The sequence below is a fragment of the Nyctibius grandis genome, chromosome 4 (genome assembly GCF_013368605.1).
Source record: "Nyctibius grandis isolate bNycGra1 chromosome 4, bNycGra1.pri, whole genome shotgun sequence".
Classification (NCBI taxonomy): domain Eukaryota; kingdom Metazoa; phylum Chordata; class Aves; order Nyctibiiformes; family Nyctibiidae; genus Nyctibius; species Nyctibius grandis.
Window position 1 is genome coordinate 85,153,394 of NC_090661.1, and position 20,670 is coordinate 85,174,063.

Below are 20,670 nucleotides of genomic sequence, written 5' to 3' on the forward strand. Positions count from 1 at the left end.
AAAACTCCGTGGTAGGTGCACAGTAATCAGAATCAGTAAAACTTTGTTGCTTCTCTTTGTTTTTCTTTCTTTTTTTTCCCCTGAATAGCAGATTGTCTACTCTTGCTCTTCTATCTATCCATCCATCCATCCGTCTATACATTCATTCATCTATCTGTCTGTCTATCTATCCATTTATCTATCTACTTATCTCAAATATTCCTTTCCGGAGTAAATAATTACACAAAGAAAAAAAAAAGCTTATAGCTAAGAATGAACCGTTTAAAAAAAAAAATCTAAATTATTCTGCCTAAATGAAACAGCAATAAAACCTAAAAGCTGTCTTCTTTTTAAAGCGTCCAACACACCGAGAGCTGTGTTCAGGTTAGAAACCAATGTCCTCAGTGAGAAAAAAAAAAACTATTCAAATTTATATGCAGTCACATAAAAAAATCCAGAAGGCAAATAAAAACAGTAATCCATACCTAAACCCAACTGAAGTAAAAATCACCAGTAAGGTTTGGGAGTATTTTGCACTGGAATAAGGCGCTGTGAGTTGTTGGCTGCAGAGACAGAAGGGCTCTGTGGAGTTCTGGAAGTGGCCAGATGTCTTTATATCTGTCTACAGCATGCTCTGCCTCTCAGCACTTGCCTTTATAATCTCACGCATAATTGGCCTTAATCTGATTATTTCCAGCGCTGTCTACAGTGAGTAACTTGGATAGGTCTATTGGGCCCTACAAATGGCCCACGTGGTATGCAGAGCGGGGAGCGGGGGGGGGAAGATGAAAAGAAAAACCCGTCATTTCTCAGCAAACACCAGGAATGTGAACAGCAGCAACAAAATCCCATTATTTTCTGAGCGTTGGTGCTCCGGGGCTCGGCGGCCCCCGGCGTCCGCCCCCCCCCGCCCCGGGGTCCCCCACTCGTGCCGTGCCGTGCCGTGCTGTGCCGTGCCCTGCCGCCTGGACCCCGGCGCTGACAAAGCGCCGGCAAATTGCCGCCGGATGGGTTTTGGGGGGCCGCTCTGCACACGCCTTGCCTTTCCAAGCGATCGTACCACGGCAAAGTTTGATTTTGTTCACAGCGAGGGGTCTCTGGATTTATGCTCGCTTCCCGTCTGCAAATGATATGCGGCGGGACCCTTTGCAATTACTTTTAAAATGCATCCGAGACATGGGCTCAGCGGAGAGAGATGGCCCTTGCCTCAGCCCGGGTGAAAATTAGACTTTAAAGTACCCAGATGAAATTTTCAAGTCAGGGACGCGGGATTGGATCAAATCACATAAACTGCAAAAAAAGCAAGTATAATGGCGCATAATTGGTTCTGTAATAGCATTACACAAGGATAATAGCCTGTTATGGCCCCCTGCACATTAAGTGCTTCCCTGGCGTAAAGCCTTTATGATATTAAAGGGGGAATATAATGATATTTTGGTTATTAAATGCGTGTAATTAATTTATGCACCACTGAAAATAAAGTTGGTATTATGACCCACTCAAGATGCATCAGAAGATGTAAGTCAGACAACTGTTGATAAGTTCTGGTGTCTATGTTTCGTCTAGACTGCTGATTTTATTTTGGAACAATTGCTTCTCCGGCAGACTACACAAATTTAATATTTTATAAACATTGTAATGTTCTGTGCAGGAAGGGTGAGCAAATCTACACAGGCTCTCTCAGATCTGGTGGGAGTTTAAAGACATAGAACGTTCATACCAGAGCAAAGGAGATGGATACAGAAGATACAGGTGCAGAAAGAGACAGAGATTTTGAAGAGACAATGTCTTTGGAAAGTTATTCTGCAATTATTATTTCATTAAAAAAACACTAATAAGACTTAGAAATATCACCTGCCCTCTCTGCCTTTCACACTAGGCACAGATGTGGAAATTCCTCTAATGTATATTCAAGCTGAAGTTATGTTTCAGTTCTGTAAAGCATTATTTTGGCAAAACAAGGCAAAAATTAATCGTACCCGAAATCCAAATTGATTTGATCTGATCTTATCCGCTCACCTATAATTTTAGCATACTAGTGATAGATTTAGAAAGCTGTATTCAGACATGTTTATATATATATATATACACATGTATACAAACACACACATATATATTTACATGTATACACATACATAAACGCTTTTAGGGATATCTCTGTTTGACAACACATATTGACTTACCATCCAGGCAAGTCTCTGAACAGCAAAGTATACTATGAATTGAGACGGCTTTCACAGCATAGTGCAAGACACAAGACCAACGTTCTGAATTTGACTGCACTCCTTAAAAATAGCAGCACAAGCTTTAGGTCAGTTAACCTTAAAAAGAAGAACATAACCCAGAGGTGCTGTCTGGATCTCCCCTGCCAGCCTCTCCATCCTAAGCTTTAAAATCCATGCAAGGCCAGTACTGCAGGATCCCTTTGCACAGAGACAGATGTGCCTTTTCCTTTTTCTCTGACATCGGGAAGAGAGTGAGAGAGCGCGTTTTTATCATAAGAACCCCTAATAAAATAATAATAACTTCATTACGGTGCTCTCAGGCCTTGCTCTAGTCAGGGGGCTGCATTGCTGTTTTGGCTCCAAGACTCACTTTCCCCAGCAGTTTGAAGCCTGCAAGTTCAGCGTTTTGCAGGAGGAAGAGAGGGTGAAATGGAGCACGGGGAAGTGCTCCAAGTCCCTGCTTTTTAAATAGAAGCAGAAGGACTCTGAACCAGGCGAGGCTGAACTTTCTCCCAAGGAGCAGCAGCTGCAAAACAAGGAGATAACTAAGCAATATATAATCCCCCACCCCTCGCCAGTTCGGTGCCTGTTTAATTTTAATGCACGAAACGTGGGGTTGACATAATTAAAAGTTAGCGCTCCGGAGTCTCGGGTGCCGCTCTCGGGCGGCCGGAGCCCAGGGGCTGTGGCAGCGGCGCGTTGCGTTTCAGCACCACGGAGAGCGCCCGCCGCTCCGCGACCCCGCCAGCACCGCACCGCACCGCCCCGCCCGGCACCGCACCGCCACCGGCGTTCGTCCCTTCCCCGGGGGAAGGCTGTTGTCAGGGCTGTTTCTGGGTCTCTCCGTGTCCCCCTTCTGCAGGCGCTTTGCTGCGAAGCTGGGATCACAGGAAAAAAAATAACCCACAGGAAATTGCTTTGGATCATGGCTAGTATTTCTCTGGTAGTTCCTCTCGTCTAGCTACCAACGGCAAGCACTAAAACAAGCTGTAGCATGAAATAACATACAGAGGTGAGCTACAATCTTTCAGAAAAAAAAATCCCTTTTTATGCAAAGTCCTTAAAGTCTCTCTCACATACATTTTTATTATTATTATTACTATTATTACACCAATATTAGTTACTAGGTCTGCAAGGAAAAGTCCAAGTAAATATAATTCCGGATAGACATTTTGCTGATTGCATCTGTCTTAACGCAGAACTGTTCCTGTGCTGCTCACAGAAACGCACCTCTTCTCATTTTTCTCCCATGACAATAAATCCCAGGGCTGAACTGAGGAGCAAAATCACTGAATGGACGTTTTCCTTCAGAGCGCTCAGCTTTGAGGGGATCATTTGTAAACTCAAGGAAGTCTGAATGGCTCAAGTTTGATGAAATGGCTCTCTTGTCTTTCCATGTCCAAGCACTCCCTTTCCCATTATTCTCAACACCTGACCACAAAAAAAGGCTAGCAGCTAAAAGGTTATTTTACCCTAATTCATGTGCAGTAAAATGTATTTTCCAATTAACCAAATTTGCCGATTTGTCCCGCTTGGACACTCTTATAATTTATAATGTAAAAGTGTTCTTTCTTTATCTAAAGACCAAGGTGACTGCTTTTAATTTTCTGTAACCTCTTTACACTTGATGTTCACCAGACTCATAATGTTAATTGGCTTCATATACGGATCATCAGTTTAATGAAGGAATAAATCCTATGTTGCTTTATGTCCCTCTGTTTTAACAATGATTGCTTTAATGAAGAATGTGACATGTTTGAAATCAAAGCTGCAGGAGACATTAGAGGGTTTTTTTTTATGATGACTGAAATGCTTGTTTAAACCTAAAACCATGAGGTTTCCATATTTCAAAAGCTTTTCTTTAAATAATTTTCCATGGAAAATAATGACACACTCTTCAGCAAAGAACTACTTCTTTCTAATTATGAGCAGGGAGTGAGAGTAACACTGTTTTGTAACATAAACACCCCAATTAGGTTATGAAAATATCTCTGAGCTGATTTTATACCACTGCAGTTTTCATTCAGAGTTTAAGCAAAACTCCTAGTGAGTTCACAAGGAGTTATGCCTGCCTAAATAAGGATTATTCTGGGGTAACTAGCACATCTCTTTGTCAACCTACTGCATTTTCATTGTTCATGTGCAGATGAAGAAAAGTATAGGAGACAAAGAATTGTCAGTTCACACACAAAAGCTCTGGATTGCTGTAATCTATTTCTCCCCATGGGGATTTTAGGATTTCGGGAGCAAGGGTAAAATGTAATGAAACATGGGCTTGTAGAGGCAGGTGACTGCAAATCAGAGCATCAATTAGGCCAAGCTGGAAAGCAGCAATTAGACCCAATTGTATGTGCGGGTTATACTAGCTACAGAAGGTTTAAAATGTACAAAGCAAATGCATTCTGGTAATTGAACTTTTACGTTCCTGGTCCCACTTATAATGAAAGTAAGCCTTTTTTTTTTTTTTCTTTTTTTTTTTCTCTAATGGGGACTGCATATACTGGGTATTTTTTTTCCCATTTGAGAGCTGCTGTCTGAACAGAAATTACATGATCCTTAGATATAGGAACATGCAACATAGAAGAGGAAAGGCTCTAATCAAAGCCTGAGCCACCAATGGACTTGGACAGAAATTTCAGGACATGGCAGAGGAAGTGCTTGTGAGGGGAAGGATATTGGCTTAAATTACATACCACTGAGAAGTCATTCAGTGTGCCAGGCCTGATCCCACAACCTCTTGGGTTTATGTCCCCACAAGTAGTATACTGATTCAACCCAGGCCACACCAAGTTTCAAGTAGATACACACAAACTTTCTCTTCATACAGACAGAAAACTCTGTCAAAACCCAGTGCTAAAAATAAATACCACATTTATGAAACATAAAGTTATTCAGGATAGGAAGCAACAAGATCCATGTGGAGTTCATGAAATGCAAAGTCTTGCTCCTGGGAGGGAACAACCCCATATACTGGCACAGGTCAGGGGCTGACTCCTTAGGTTATCCAGGGATCCTGGCAGATAAGGACTTTATCATATGGGGTCAGTACACCTATGCAGTGTTGAAGGCTAACCCCTAATCCCCTTTTGGGTTGCATTAGCAAGAGTATAGCCATGAGGTCAAGGGAAATACACTGATAGAGTGTGCATTGGGACAGGGGCTAAAAGATGTTGTCAGATCTCCATCTTTTGAGATATACATAACTCACCTGGACATGGTCCTGAGCACCCTGCTCTGACTTTGAAGTCAACCCTGCTTTGACCAGAAAATTGGACAAAGATGATATCCAGAGGCCCTTTGCAGCCTAACTTTTTTCTGTGATTCTGTTCTTGAGTAGTTTTGATAAATCAAGCACAGGAGTATTTTACAAAGGGCAAACTAAATAACTTCTTCCATTCCACCAGCATGGTGCACAGTCCTCTTCTTTTTGTGGTACAGAAAGCATAAATCTTACTAAATAAACTGAAACAATTCTCAGAAGGTATTAGTTGATCTAGTTAAGTTAGATATCAAGTGGAGTTATCTAACATGCTTATATTCGGTTGTTTTTTTTAAACAGAGACGATGTCTCAGCCCTAACAGCAAATGTCTCTCTCTCCAGTCAATAAATCAGAGTTTTAACTCTTGTTGCTCAATGCCTTTTCTTGCAACATCACCTGTTCTAATTCTGATTTTGAACTACTAAAACCTTGACACCTTCCACTTACAGCCAGAACTCCACCAGTAAAATGGGAATCCCGGGAGTAGCAGTGCAGACCCAGAATTCACTGCTTATTCTGAAAATTGTGATCATTTATCCCCAGCGGCACTTCAGCTTGTAGAGCTTTTCCTGTCAGAAAAGCTGGCCCAATGCTTAGCTTGATTTAACCCCAGGGAATTTTAGACACGTTTTGGGGAAATTATACTTAATTTTTTTTGTCTATGGCTTTTGAGGACACAGTTCCCTGACCACCAACACTGGCTCAGCACATTCAGCAGAAAATTTGACATGGACAAACAGTTGATTCCTACATGGATCACAGTACAGAGTCTATACTGATTTTTAAGTACACACACTGGTTTTATGCTGCCTGACAACTCTGTTTAACGTGATAGTTAACAAAGCAAGAATTTTGTGAGCAGATCTGAACCAGTGTACTGGGATTTATGCCATAACGCCACTTTGTGTCATGTGGCCTGGATTTACAGCATCACCAAATCATGGTTTCAGTTAAAGGCCAATCACTTCTCAGTAACAGGTCATTTTCCCACTTGCAGGCAAAATTTACAGCTTTTGTTTTCCAAAACCAAGACAGGCTGCATCTAGCTCTGAATTAGGGCAGTTAGTATCTGCATGAATCTATAGCCCACATATCCTTGTGACAACAGAAAGCTAGCAATCCCTCTTATTCTGTGAATGGCTTCTAGTAATAAACCCAGTAGGAAGAAAGAAAACAGTTAATTACCTGCTTTAAGGCACAATTGTCTTATTCACCAACGGTCAATTCACACCTGCTAACTACTCTCCTTGGAGGTGAGCTACACTCAAAACCAGAAGAGAAGAAATGGCCTAGGTGTGACATACTTTGACATACTTTTGCACAAAGCCATTGTAATGCACCTCTGGATGTGGCAATGTTCTCAAATTAGCCCCGAGCACTCCACCTCTTTATCATGGGGCTGAGCATAACCCTACAGCTTTTCCATGGGGTTGGATTCTCTTCCTAGGCATTCTCTGAGTCTTTCTGCTCTCAAATCCTACTTTCCATGTGCCTGTGGGTATAAAATGTGAGGTGTGTTATTTACCAGAGAAGAATCACACTGATCCCATGCTATGGAGAAGATGCAGAGACCCGTGAGCTGTCAGAGATCCAAGCCAGCAGACCCTGAGTTGCAGAGCTGAGCACTGTACAGGTGCACCGCTGAGAACAGCGAACAGGGCATTCTGCTTCCAGCCACCAGCTGAGCCATCTCAGACAGCCCCACACATGCTGTAGCTGTGCCCTCGGTGAGGCTTGGAGCTGGAGGCAGGGGAGAGATGCTGCAAGGCTCTCAGTACTTTAACATGGGGCTCTTCCTCTGTATACTTCCAAATTTCAGTCTCTGGGGCGTCAATGCTTTTGGTGGCATCCAGCACACAACATGTGCAGTCATTCCTTTTTGTTTCTGCTCTTTACAAGGAAAGCTCTTCAGGGCCAGGTGTGCTCCTTATTGGTCTTGGTACAGTGTTTATCACAACAGGGTTTCCTACCAGCCTCGATTTCTCTTCCTGCTGTTGTAATGCAGCATGGTATAACAATGCACAATCTGAGTCACCAATCCTTTTCCAGACTGTCCATGCTGAAGACAACCCCTATTTCCTCCAAAACCCTAGCTGTTGCTTTTTGGTATGCCACCTAAACATATGATGCTCTGACTAAACCAAGAATCCAAAGCGTAGCATTTCTTATTTTGGAATTCTTACTTATTTCAGTGAATGAATAATGAGAAAATGTACCTTTATTCTAAAAAAAAAAAAAAAAAAAAAGAAAGAGGAGCATACTTGTGCTTAATTGTTATTCTAATTACAAGTTCCGGTGTAGTGTAAATTTTTTGCCTTGGCATTATTAAGAACCTCATTTCCTTACAAAGTCCAGGATAAACAATTCCAATATATTTTGTTTTAATTATCAGGATTTAATGGGGCATAATGAGACTATGTTGAGTGGTGCAGAAAAAAATAATTTAATGTGTGCAAAACTACTGAGTGCTCCTAGCTTGACTGTGCATATTTCACCTATTGTAGGGCAGCACTATGTTAGCTAATATTCAGTGTGCCCATCATTTATTTATTAATCAAACTTGCTTTTCAGTAGAAAATTTTCCTTTTTTTCCCTAGCATCTGAAATGAGAAGAAATCCATTAAGATATCCTGGAAAAAATGGACAATTCTCTGAGTTGAGCAATGAAGGACGCAGCTGATGGTGCTAGAAGCATTTGTCACGTCACGGACAGAAGACTGGAAACTGTTGGATGCAGAACCCGCCTCAGCCAGTCCATTCCAAATGCAATCCTTCTCCCAGCATTATTTGGCAGTGAAAACTTCTGGCTTCAGTTCTTCGGGCCCCTACCAAAAGAAGCATAGATAACATCAACTGAAGTCACCATTCAGAAATTACCTTGTCTGGACTCTCACTACAGATACATTTTCCCACTCCCAAAGTGTGGTTCCTACAGACTTGAAACACCACAGATAGTTCTGCAGTGAAAAGGGAAAAGTGCAAAACAGCAGCCTGGGAAATAAACCAATAAAGTGAGATTATGACCCTTTACGCTTTACAAGGTCCCTTTGCCAAGGGCACTGAATCCAATGGCTGGGCACAGCTAATGCAGCAGTTAGCAGCACCCTGCTACCAGATTTATACTTCACTTTACCAGGGTGACCATATACCAGGATCAAAATACAGCACCTTCCCGCACACACACTCATAAGCTTTACGTAGGCAGACAAAGGTTTTGGCCATTTGTTTGGGAATTCTGAACATGAGGCAGTGTGGTCAGCATGGTGATGCCAGGCTGTTCTGCAGAAAGGACAAACAGTTTTGTTCTGCCATGCTGGGCACACACAGCAGGTTTGAAACTTTGTAATACTGGAGTCCCTGTGCCTGCACTGTATAGCTCAGACATCCACAGTTCAGCACGTGGTCTGCTGGATGGAAATGCAGAAGCCCTATCACAGCCCATTTCCCTAGCTTGGGGGAATCAAGCCTTCTGTGTCCCTAACAAAAATGAGCTTCCTGAATGCTCCACCGCCTATTCCCATCTGGACTGAGCACCAAGTCCTTTGCCTTAACTGCTGTTCCCACCAGCAATACCTGCTCTTGCAGCTGTTCTGACATCAGAGTGTCACAGCTCTGCTGGTACTTACAACAGCCTCTGTAGGCTTCCAGAGAAACAACTAGGCAGAAGACCCTTCTCCCCACGCTGACCCATGTATGCCGTCCTTTCTTTCCAAATCCTTGTCTTGCTCAGGCTCCTCTACTCCACCCATTCCAGGCTGTAGTTCTGATAAGCACATGCCCAGCCTACACATACAGGTCACAGCCTTCTCATCCATGTATTGTATCTATGAATAACAGACCTAAGACAAGCCTTTTGTCCTGGCTTTCCAACTTAGTGACATTTTAATGAAGGTATCCCAAGATATCACAACATACACGAAAAATAAGGCCTTATACACCAAGAAAACTGAAACCATCTCAGGCATGTTAAGTTCATGACCTCCATAAGGTACGCTTTGTTACAAACACTGCATGTGATCAACCCTGAAGGGCTTTAATCTCTACGCCTAACTCAAGTGAGAGTTACAAGAAGCTTCAAGGCGAGTTTCACTTCAGGAATAATTACTGGATCCTCCCTGAAGGGAAACACATCTATTCTGCTTATCCATTATACTCCTTGACATGGAGTCAGAGGACTTGATACAGTGCTCACTGAAGCCATTGGGAATGTCCTCTCTTCTGGAAAAGTATTTAATTCGTGACTCTAGGAAGAAGGTTCAATTACAGCACAAAAAAACAGACCAATATTACATTTATGTGAAAATTAAGATTTTATATTACAGATTAAGTTAATATACTCCAAGTGTTTGGGTTTTAAATAAAATAAATTTATTACAGACATCAGTATTTACAGAAAGAAAAACATTTACATAAATACAATTTTTTTTTTTAATGTCACTGGAGTAAAAAAATTCTCCATGAAGTTTCCACCCACAGGAGATATTACATTCTGTGAGAAGTCTGCCTCCTTCAAGGACTAATGGAGACAAGAAACCTAACCGGGCTTAAGTTACAACTCAATGAGTTGATAGAGGAACTGCAATGGGTTGGTCACCTGCATTGAAGTGTAGCAAGACTGAAAGACCTCAGGGGGCCCCTTCCTTTACTATGCTTCAAGGAAGAATGGAAGGGAATCTGTGCACACCTTCCATCAAACTTGCCTCAGATACAGGACCAGGCCAGCATCCATCATGTTCTCACAGACCTCCAAAGCTTAGTGGTCGCCTTTCTTCCTGCTAAACTATGGGGGTTCTGACCCCAGTTTTGGATCCCATGGCACGGCCACTGTATAAGTACACAAAGGCAATCTTTGCTGCCACACAGCCTAACAGCCACAGCAGACCATGGTGGAAGAAAATGATTTTTATGAAGACGGGGACTGGCTGACCCTTCACCATACAGAGGTGCAGCCCTGAGTCAGAAGCCAAGTTTGCTGATTCCCAGACAAATGCTGACCAATGTGGTCCCTCAGATTGGCCAGCAAGTCCCAGGGGGACATACAAGGAGGTCTCTGCATTTGGTAGAGCTGCAGACAGAATAGGGGGAAGAAGAACATTCCAGGTAATGCATAAACTGCAGATGGTAGAGGCTTCTGAAGTTAGGTCTGGGCAAACACTTATCCTGAAAGCTCTATGTAGGAGTGTACATCCCCACTGGATCAGGCAGTCAAAGCTCAATAAGGTTGTGTTACTAGAAGACCTGCATGCCTCTCCTGGATTGAGGCAGGATGCCATGCCCTTTACATCTTAAGAAATTCTTAGCCTCAATATACAGAACAAGACCTTGATTTGAACACTCAGCTTAATGCGTCTCAACTCCTTCACACAGCAAGTTCCTGGTTTTAATGGTTTCCTCTAGTGTACAGGCACTCAATGAGTTCTCCATGCAGGTCAGCATACCCTCCATGGCTCTTTGAAAGCCAGCCTTAAACACCTTTCCACACAGCCATGGTGAGGGGAGAAGGATGTGAAGCACAGCTGAGTTTCTGGATCTCCTGCCCTGTAATCTGAAATGCCATTTCCCTTGGTATCTTCAGCAGCAAATGGGGAACTGAATCCAGGTGCACACCAAATGCAGACAAAAAAAAGATCTTGCTAATGACAACCACATCTTGTTGCCACCATGTCTTTATAATTTTTAAGGACCACATTCTCTTTGTCATCAAAGTAGAGAAGATTGAGGGACTTCAATTCATCTGGCACGCAGCAGGGTGTGCTGACATCCTGAGACAGTTTAAGTGTATGGACTATGGACTGAACTGTAGCATGGTTTGTTGCATTTAGACTTTCCCCCAAGGGGAAGAGACATGATCCTCTGCAATAAAATGCATTGTATCCACTTGGGTAAATAATCCATCCTGACCAGCCAATAGCACGGAAGTCAACGTAGAGTTCCCTTCGATGACATGCTGTTACCTGGCTTTTGGCAGAAGGGATTGCAGCAGCTCGAGGTCTCCTGCTCACGCTTGCATTGCTGCTTTCGACGATCTGAGTTTCACGAGGTACGTGTGAAGCATCATTTTTGGCAGGATTCATCTCTAGTTCTGAAAGGAAGCTGCATGTTAATCTTTCTCAAAAGAAATCCATTTCCTAAGTACAGTATTCTGCATTGGAAGTCTATTCCATAAATCTACCATCAAAGTCTTCAGAGTAGATTTGAAAATGACACTTAAATTGTGAAAGTACCAGAACTGGTGTGTATTCTATTGCCATTTCAACCATATTTCAAAAACTGCCAAATCTTGTGTTTCACTTTGTGGCCTGAAAGGCCCCAACTCAGCAGAAATATAAAGGAAAAGCTCAATAACATACTACATATGTTCTGTGAACTCCACAGGCCCTTTTCAGGGCTGAATCTGGTCAGAACGGTATTAACAGTCTTTATATGGCCACTCCTACAACACGCATCACACTGAGCAGTGCTAACAGAGGGTGGAAATCACAGCCTTTTTCTCTCTCTGGTATTCTCCTCCCAGGAACTCCACCCATACATGTGCGAAACAGAGTGTGTTCCTGTAGAGTAGTATTTAAAAAAATATTTTTCAATTTTTGGATCTGAAAAAATTACCATCAGGTTTATGGAACTCTGCTAGAGAATGAAGTTTACTGACAACTGGTCTGCTTTCTTAAGGTATCTTCTGAGAACCCTTCATAAATATCCATGGAGACCTCAAGATCCATGTACACAGGCTGCAAACCACTGATATACAGGCTGGTAGAAGAACAATCTGCACAGATTCACTGACCACAAACAACAGGTAGGCCTAGGGAGTTTCTTCATCGAGAAATGGGAACCTATTTCTCAGTCCTAGAACAGTATCCCGTACAGAGCTTGATACTCGTTAAAGTGGGATCTAGGATTTCACTATAATAATTTTCTTTGGAAAAAAAAAAAATAAACAGGCCAGCCTCGTTTTTGTTTTTAATCAATTTCACCACCTAGTTCTTAATACTGATGCAAGTTGTACCCAGTTTCTTTCTAAGGCACAAATGCAAATCATTTACCAGAAACCCCTGCAAACCCAAAACAGAATAATTTTTGCTCCTTCTCCCAGCTTTTGCTCTTTGCATTGATCAGGCTCTAAAATCCAGCCTTAGCTGGTTTTACTGGAAGACCAGTGGGAGAGGTAAGACACTGTGTTTTGTAATTTAAGGGATGAGGGCGTTGTCTTTGATGAAAGCAGCCTTTAGTCACAATGCTAATTAGTCACTGAAGCTAAATAGGTGCTTAAAAACCAAGCCAAGAATTGAGAGGTTTAAATTGCTTGTTTAACAAGCTCTTCCACTCTTGAAAACTCCACTCAATAACTCTACTTACAGTTGCTTTACCAGCATTTTCACAAAGTTTTTCAGGTCACTGAGTTTTTTTAGGCTAAACTGAATCTACAATTTTCATGCAAACTTCACCACCACAAAATAATATAAGTAGTAATTTAAAAAAAACAGAACTCCCATCCCTTTACAAACAAAATAAACCTGACTCCCCCTAGGCTTTATCAATATTTCCTGCAAACACAGTGTCTTTGAGGACAGAGGCAACAAAGATGTTGGGTGACCCACTAGCAAGAACTACCAAAGCAAACTGGTCAGTGACAGAGCTGAACTTCAAACCTGTTCAACACTGCAAGTAAATACTGAGATGAGGTATACACGAGGCAGCAGAAGGTAACAGAAGATGGACAGGAAGTTCATATTCTAAAACAACTCCTGCTGTCGCGTGAACTTACTTGTGGAAGTGGGTACAAAGCTGGAAGACCTCCGTTTGTTACTGTTGGTGAAGAGGACAAGGATAGCGTTTCTACTCTCCTGCAAAGCGCCCTGGCTCTTAGCAAACTTAACCAGGTTGTGCTCAATTCTGTTGTTGAATACACGTGTTGTAGTTATCAAAAAGCCATGGTTGGAGCTGCTGTTTCCAACCCACTTGGAAACCTGGTAATGAAAGGGAAATGAAAAAATATTGTTTCAATATTCTTATTACAGCATTACAACTGAGCAATGTTTATATTAGTAAAAGGAAACAGGCAACAAGCTATCAGAGTGTAAGAACACATTATGACTGAAGTGAGGTAACTCTATAGCTAAGACTCAATTGATTTTAATATTTAAACCAGTAATTCAACATTGAAAAATACAAATACCATATTCCTTCCCCCAAAGCTGCCTTTACAGGAAGATAATTAATTTCAGAGAATTTACTAGTGAATAGATGAGTCTAGGAGTTAAAATTAACATTAAAATAAATCTTCTGTGACTTTAGCCAGGAATTTATTTTTCATAGCAATCTTAATAATGGAATAATATGAACTCTCCAGACTTTCCATACCATTAAAACTCTTTTAAATCTAACAAACATGGCATTTGAAGAAATTAACTTGCAATCAAGCAAATTTACTTTATCTAATTGTTACAATTACAGACTAACAGATAAGGCCAGGCCATTCTCAAGCTATCATGACTTAAGTTGGAACTCAACCAATCATCCAAGTGTGCTGTTCAGACTGATCATATAGCTCAGGCAACAAAAAACACGGTCTGAGTACCGATTTAAACCATGTTTGTTTTTTTTTTTTCTATGGAAAAGCATTCACATACTGTTATAGTTTAAGGATATCTACAAAACTACTCTTGAAACTAACAAATAAAGAAGTCTACAGAGGAAGTTAAATGGAGATTTAGAATTAAAATGAAGTCAGAATTCTCTACTTACTGTCTGTGTGACGTTGAATACTTCCCAGCCTTCTGAGTACAGGGACAATAATCTTGATGCAATGAGATGTTTTTTTTGTGGCTTACTTCCACTCTCCAAGAGCTCATACACTTCCACCTTCATGCGAGCAATACAACAAAACAATAAGAAGTGAAAACAATTGATCTAGCAAAAACAATTGATCTAGCAAAAGAAGAATGAAGATCATGCGCGTTTTTGCCACATCATAGCTGGAAAACTGTATTATTATTCCAAACCAAGCAAAAAGTATTTTTTTGGATAGTTTAACAGAAAAACAACTGTCAGTACATACATCTACTAGATGCGTTCAAAGGCAGGATACTGGACTGTTTGATACTACAGAAAAGTATCCTGACCATCCCTTTTCTTTCTCTTTTAAACATCCGATACTGTCAAAGTCTTCTGCTCCTCCACACCTTTCCCTTCAGGTTTACAAAAAATCTGATCCAGTCTTTTGCCAGAGGAACAGGTACAATCAACACCAGAGTACTCACCTGCCCTATTTTCCTATGGATCCCAGATTGTTATTATTATTCTTTTAGCGTAGCTCAAGCAGACAAAATTAGATATGAATTTCAAAACATTTCAAACCCCAGAAAAGTACAGTATGGTTTGAGATAGGTCTGACATAGGTATCTTTAGGGATAGCTCACTGCCATAGTGTGCAAAGGACAGCACACTGCCAAAGCCAAAACCTGGCGTCTACTTCTTCCCATGCTGGAGGCAAAGAAAAAGTGAGGATGATGATCAAATAAAAATATAGCAGGTTTATGTGGTAAGCGGTTGCACTCCTCATTTTCAGTATTATGAACAATGAAAGCACAAGTAAGTGTTTAACTGACAGATTATTTCCCCACTTACTTTGCAAAAGTGTTTCACGTCAGACCTTCTAGATGCATGTGTCCTCTTCAGCTTGAAGACCCTGAATTCAGCTTTCAGCATCTGCTCGCCCTTCTCCATCGCGCTGATATCAAAGTAGAAGCGGTACTGGTCCACGTGAACTGGAAAAGAGCCTTCTTTAAGAAGGGCGCAGGACCCCGCACAATAAACTGTACCCCGCGTTTTCCACAGCAGCTGCCGGCTCTGCTCAAATCTGCGGGGGGGAGCGAGGCGGGAGGCGCAGGGGCCACTCAGCGGGCCCGGGGGCCTCTGCCCCACTCGGGGAGCCCCTCTTCTGCGGGGGATTCACCCTCTCGGCTCGGCCCCCGCCGCCCCCCGGCCCCCCGGCCCACCTCGGTCCTCGAAGCTGCGCACCACGTCGCCCTCCAGCAGCCCCGGGGCGCGGGTGATGCCGTTGGCGTCGGCCACCTTGTTGAAGAGATCCACCATGAACTGGGGCGGCTTCTTACGGGGCAGGACGTCGGGCGGCAGCTCCTCGATGTCGAAGACCTCCCGCAGCCGCTGCAAGGCCGCCGCCAGCACCTCGTCCCGCGGGCTGGGGGCCAGGGGCGGGCCGGGGGCCAAGGGGCGGCTGCTGGCCGCCGGCAGGCTCAGCAGCCAGGCCAGGCCCAGCCACAGCCGTCGGGCCGCCATGGCCGGCGGCGCTCGCTCGGGGAGGCCGCCTGGGGTGCCCCGCCGCTTCACGGCTGTGACCGCGCCCGGGTGAGGGGGCAGCGGCCCTTCCGCGGGCCTCGGCCCGCCAAGGCTGAGGGCGGCGAGGCGAGTGCGCGGAGCAGGGTGCTCAGCCCCGATGGCCGCTTCCCCCGGGGGTGGGCGGCCGCGCCCCGCGCCTCGCCCGGGCCATCAAGGCCCCTCAAAGGGTCAATGGGACATCGCCGCTCGCTCGTTAACATCAGGGGGGCGCCGGCCGGGGCTCCGGCTAATCCGCAAGGAGGGCGAACCAGGAATGGCTGTTGGCTGCCGGGGAAGCCAAGTGTCTGCGAAGAAAACCGCACTTGTGAAAATCTTATTCTTTAAAGTTACTTTTTTTAAAAAGGCTTTGATTTGGGCACTGCTGAGGCCAGGTGCTGTTTCCTGTCATTGGCACAGCAATAAAACGTATGCTTGAACATGAGCCTGGGTATCTCCCGGCTTCACAGCCTGCAGCATCGCCGGTGTGCGGGCCCCGGTGCCGGGGCGGGCCCGGGCGCATCCTGAGCCCACACACGGCTCCGGCTCCGGCTCCGGCCCCGCAGCTGCCTGGGGTGCGGGCTTAGGGACAGCGTCCGGGTTCCTGCTACGGCAGTGCAGCAAGAGCAGCCACCCTTCGAAGCAATTAGGGATGGGGGAAGGCGTACACATTCTCAAAAGCTATTTTAAGTCTTAAATAATTCCCAGACTGAACCAGCTTTCAATAATTTGCCTCCCCCCCCCCGCTTTAGTTGATGAAGGGAGTTCCACCTCCCCCCGCCCAAAAATAATAAAAAAAAACCCCACACACAAACAAACACAAACCCTAAGCATCCTGCTTACTAGTGCTTTTTACAGCAGTCTGGCAACTTACTGAGGAGCAATTATACATTCCGGATGGTTCACACAGCAGTGCCTGTTCTGCTTGTGCCACACAGCCCCGTGTTCCCTTTCCAGGCAGGAAAGCAAAGGGAGGTAGGTTATGGGGCAGGCAGAAATGTCCTCTGGTTCCTCTGCTTAGGCACACCATGTTAGACGGGAGTACTCGCACTGAGCAAGCATGTGGGTCCATAGGGGAATGAGGTGGTGACATAGAGGCTACAGCTCCACATGCTCCCAAATTAGCCATTTGAAAGAAAAAAAAAAAAAAAAAAAAGGTTTAATCTGGATTGTTTAAACAGTTCTGATACAGGAAGCACTCACCTTTTGCTGCTCTAAAGCTCTTCAGCTCCAGACTCTCTCCTACTGCCACTTGTCCCAGCCTTCAGCTATTGTAGCCACGTTTGAAAAAAAATTTGGATAGCTATTATTGCTATTTTTTTTCACCAGGAGACAAGGTTGCTGATTCAATTTGCCACATGAGGTGCAGAGGGCTGATGGAGGAAAATGAGCAGCAGTGATGGGTTAATCAGACCAGTATAAAGAGCACTGTTACTGCACATAAAGCTACAGCCAGTTTTGATCCTCAAAACTCTCCAGTTGTCTTCTAAAGGCTGTAGGTATCTCAGCTCATGGCTAACAGCAGTGCTGGATAAAGTAATATCCATTCAACTACCTGCCTGAGAGAATGGAAAGAGACTAGTAAGATATGAGAAATTATCACTAGATGTTTTTCAGTCATCCTAAAAGCTTTGCTTCCACTCCACTGCTTCTTCACATGCTTATCCTCACAAACCCTACCCTGCCCTTGGGCCTCTTCATTTACTCCTAGTAGCCTCTCTAGGCTTATACCTCCATTTCTACTCCCATGGTGCTGCTTCCAGACATTAATGTCTGGAAACACATAGCTAGGGTTCCCAAACAACCTTAACTCTGCCCTAGAGGCAAAGATTTATGAAAAAATCCTCTCTGTTTAATATAAGCTGGGACCACAAACAACGAAATGCCTCAATCATAGTAGTGCAACTGCAGAAATTCCAGCCTACAGTTAGCCAAACATAACCCACTGAGTGCTGTGTTCTTTTATTTTCATATTTCTGATGAGGCAAACAACATAATGAAAGCCTCACTCCCTATTCTTTCGTAAGACTGTATGACTCACCACTTATGTAAGCCTTATGCAGGAGCTGGTCATAGCTCCACTGATAATACTACGTACTGGTTTGCAATTAGTGCAAGGCTTCAACCTCCCTGTTCTGTACAATAAAAATAGGTTCTCTCTACTTACATGTTGTGAGCAGTGTGGCTTTGGGAGCCCAGGAAAAGCAGGGAATCTATAGGGAACTATGACAGATAGTTAACAACTTAAAATTTTAGGTGGATTCTCTAAAGAGTTCAGCATTGGCACTGCTTTTCCTTCTCCCTCTCTCAAATGACTGGATAAACAGCTTGGAGGTTCTGAAGAATTCAAATCATCTGGCTTTCAGGTATAGCTTATGGGTAAGAATGGTGGGATTTATTATGTGGCCTGCCACATAATCTTTGAAGGCATTATAATTAATATGGGACAGAAATATTGAACAAGTATGGTTATCGCATGGTGGGCAGAGCAAAATTTACTTGGGAGCCTTCATTGTACATTTCAGTACCTTAGCAAGTTCAGACTTAAATGCAGGTCCAACCCTGCCATTCAGAAATGAAGAGCTCAGCTCAGAATATACTCTCCCTTCTCCCATTAATTTCATGTTAGCACAAACAATAAGAAACTAGTGGCTAGAGCAGGATGGAAGTTGCTTCTTTCTCAATACAGCTGCCTGACAGTTCTCCGTACACCCTCTGTGTAGGTTCTGTAGTTCCTAGTTTAGTGACTCACAACAGATTATCTTCTTTCTGGAAAAAAAAGAGTAGTTTTCTACAGCAATGATGCACTGCAGTCTTCACTGTGGCTTTTGCAGGCAGGGAGCAAGAACACAAGGTATTTCACTCACTTCATAGCAGCTTAGACCCATTTAAAAAAGAAAAGAGGAATGACCCTTGTGTGAAAGATGTCAGACTTCACTTTACTTTTAATGACAGAAGAGGCAGCAAAACCAGGGTCACCAACAAAAGTTAAGAATTACTAAGGAAAGCTTCATCTTCCAAGCCTCAGCTGAACGAACAGGACTGTACCACATCAGCGATACCATGTGGAGTAGGAGTGTTGACGTCACCCCAGAGCCTAGAATAGCAACCCCTTGAGGGCTGGGTAGATGGAGAGAGCCACTGAGTTACTAAGCGTATATTCAGCATATAGCTTGAATGTTGGAACAGGGAAATTATAGATGGCCCTAAGTAGCAGAGTGTTTTTACCATATATCTAATATATAAATACCAGTCCCAGAGGAGATAAACTCCCAAGTGCAGACTTGCCAGCACATCCTGACTCCAAGACATGTGCACTACTCAAGCCCTTCAAAAACTGGACTCTCAACAATTTTGTATGATAGTTTTGTGTAAACTACAGTTCCTGAATTAATGATCTAGACAATAAGATGCCAAATTACCTCTGTTTTTCCAACCAGGACTTCTTTGTACTGTGCTATCATTTCCTAAAGCATTTCCAAAGGACTTGAAAGATTTCTTGCTGTCCCTCCAAGACTGCATCTGTCAAAGGGGGACACCATTGCAGCAGGCAGTATAGTACTGCATCCATAGTGACCCAGAGGTTTATAGCAGGCGGATCCAGATCTCCCTGATCCCAAAAGACCAAACAGGTAGATTACTCCACATTTTAAACCCTCTGAATGACTATGCTACTTAACTTCCTTCCTTCCTTATTTTCCCTCATGGTTGAAGTAATTTCTTGGCCCATACGCTGAGAGTAAGCCAAGTTTGGATAAAGCTGCTACGGGGTCTCTTCACATCTAATTTTTCATCATCTTGATGTATCATTTGAGAAAGCACAGCCACCACCAGCACAAGAGACACTGCATCGTCCTTCCTTGCTCAATCACTGATGGCTGTTCCTTAACACCTCCCTCCAAGAGAGAAAACTGCTTAAACTGTTATTACTAGATTTGACACAGGAATCACAGCAGTATGCAAAAAGAATGCAAGTCAGGTATTATCCCACCAGTTTTATTATTCATCTACCCAGTTCTTTCTTTTAAAAATAAAATTATTTTATGTTGGAGAAAAGTGTTACCTTTTTGAAAGAACATTAGTCAAGTTAGTGTTTTCTCCAGGACTGTTTTGTCAAATGAATTGCTTAAATTACTGCTTCCTGTGGCAGCTTTCCCCGAAGGATACATCCTGTAACAATAACTTTCACACTGCTTTTTCTAGCTATGTGCTGCCTGCCTGGACGTCTTTGTCACTGAGAAGGTATGGTATATCATTACATGTGGATTTTTTTCTTTGATAGATCTCAATGTATAACATTTTAAAATCTATTGGAAAATGCCCTCCCCACCAATGCTGTTATGAGGATTCCTCTCTCATTTTTACCGTTACACAGTAGCATCATTGTTTACTGAACAGATTTTATATATCTGCTCAGTCTTAGTAGATGCCAAGCATTCTTCCTCTGTGAAGAGCTTTTTCCTTACATACTAGTGATGGGGCATTACCGGTCCTGGCAGTATTCATTCACTACCAAACTGAGTTAATTGGTAGATGAGGAAAAAAGGCCTGATTCAGCTAGTCTAACGTCAATATAGCCAAGTGCACTTCGTACATAACTTTAACTGGGGAATCAAGGCAAAAAGGTCTCTTCAGATGGCTACTAAAATCATTGCCATCATTTATCTCCATGGTTTTTGGAAAGCACATCTCAAACTGTATCTGGAGTTCAGCCAAAAATGGAGCCCACAAGATCATTCTTTGTGAAAATCAACCAAAAACCTGTGCAACAGGCTATCCCTTTTCAGGATCGATGATCCCAGAGGTGTCTTCCAACCTGGTTGATTCTGTGATTCTGTGAATGCAACTCACCTCTAATTGTCCTTTCCGTA

General features: G+C 43.2%; 1 protein-coding gene across 1 annotated transcript; it reads right to left on the bottom strand.

Moving 5' to 3' along the window:
• Positions 1-11,097: 11,097 nt before the first annotated feature.
• LOC137663032 (bone morphogenetic protein 7-like) lies at positions 11,098-15,763 on the bottom strand. The gene is made up of 5 exons (XM_068399871.1): positions 15,463-15,763; positions 15,092-15,231; positions 14,210-14,326; positions 13,230-13,431; positions 11,098-11,546 (listed from the first exon to the last, which is right to left on the bottom strand). The coding sequence occupies exons 1-5, from the start codon at positions 15,761-15,763 to the stop codon at positions 11,098-11,100; spliced, it is 1,209 nt and encodes a 402-aa protein (XP_068255972.1).
• Positions 15,764-20,670: the final 4,907 nt, after the last annotated feature.

Coding starts and splice junctions, on each gene's coding strand:
- LOC137663032 (XM_068399871.1), bottom strand. CDS start 15,763: ATGGCGGCCCGACGGCTGTGGCTGGGCCTGGCCTGGCTGCTGAGCCTG. Junction 14,327..15,091: donor ACGTGAAACACTTTTGCAAA/GTAAGTGGGGAA, acceptor GCTCGCATGAAG/GTGGAAGTGTATGAGCTCTT. Junction 13,432..14,209: donor TATTCAACGTCACACAGACA/GTAAGTAGAGAA, acceptor TTTCATTACCAG/GTTTCCAAGTGGGTTGGAAA.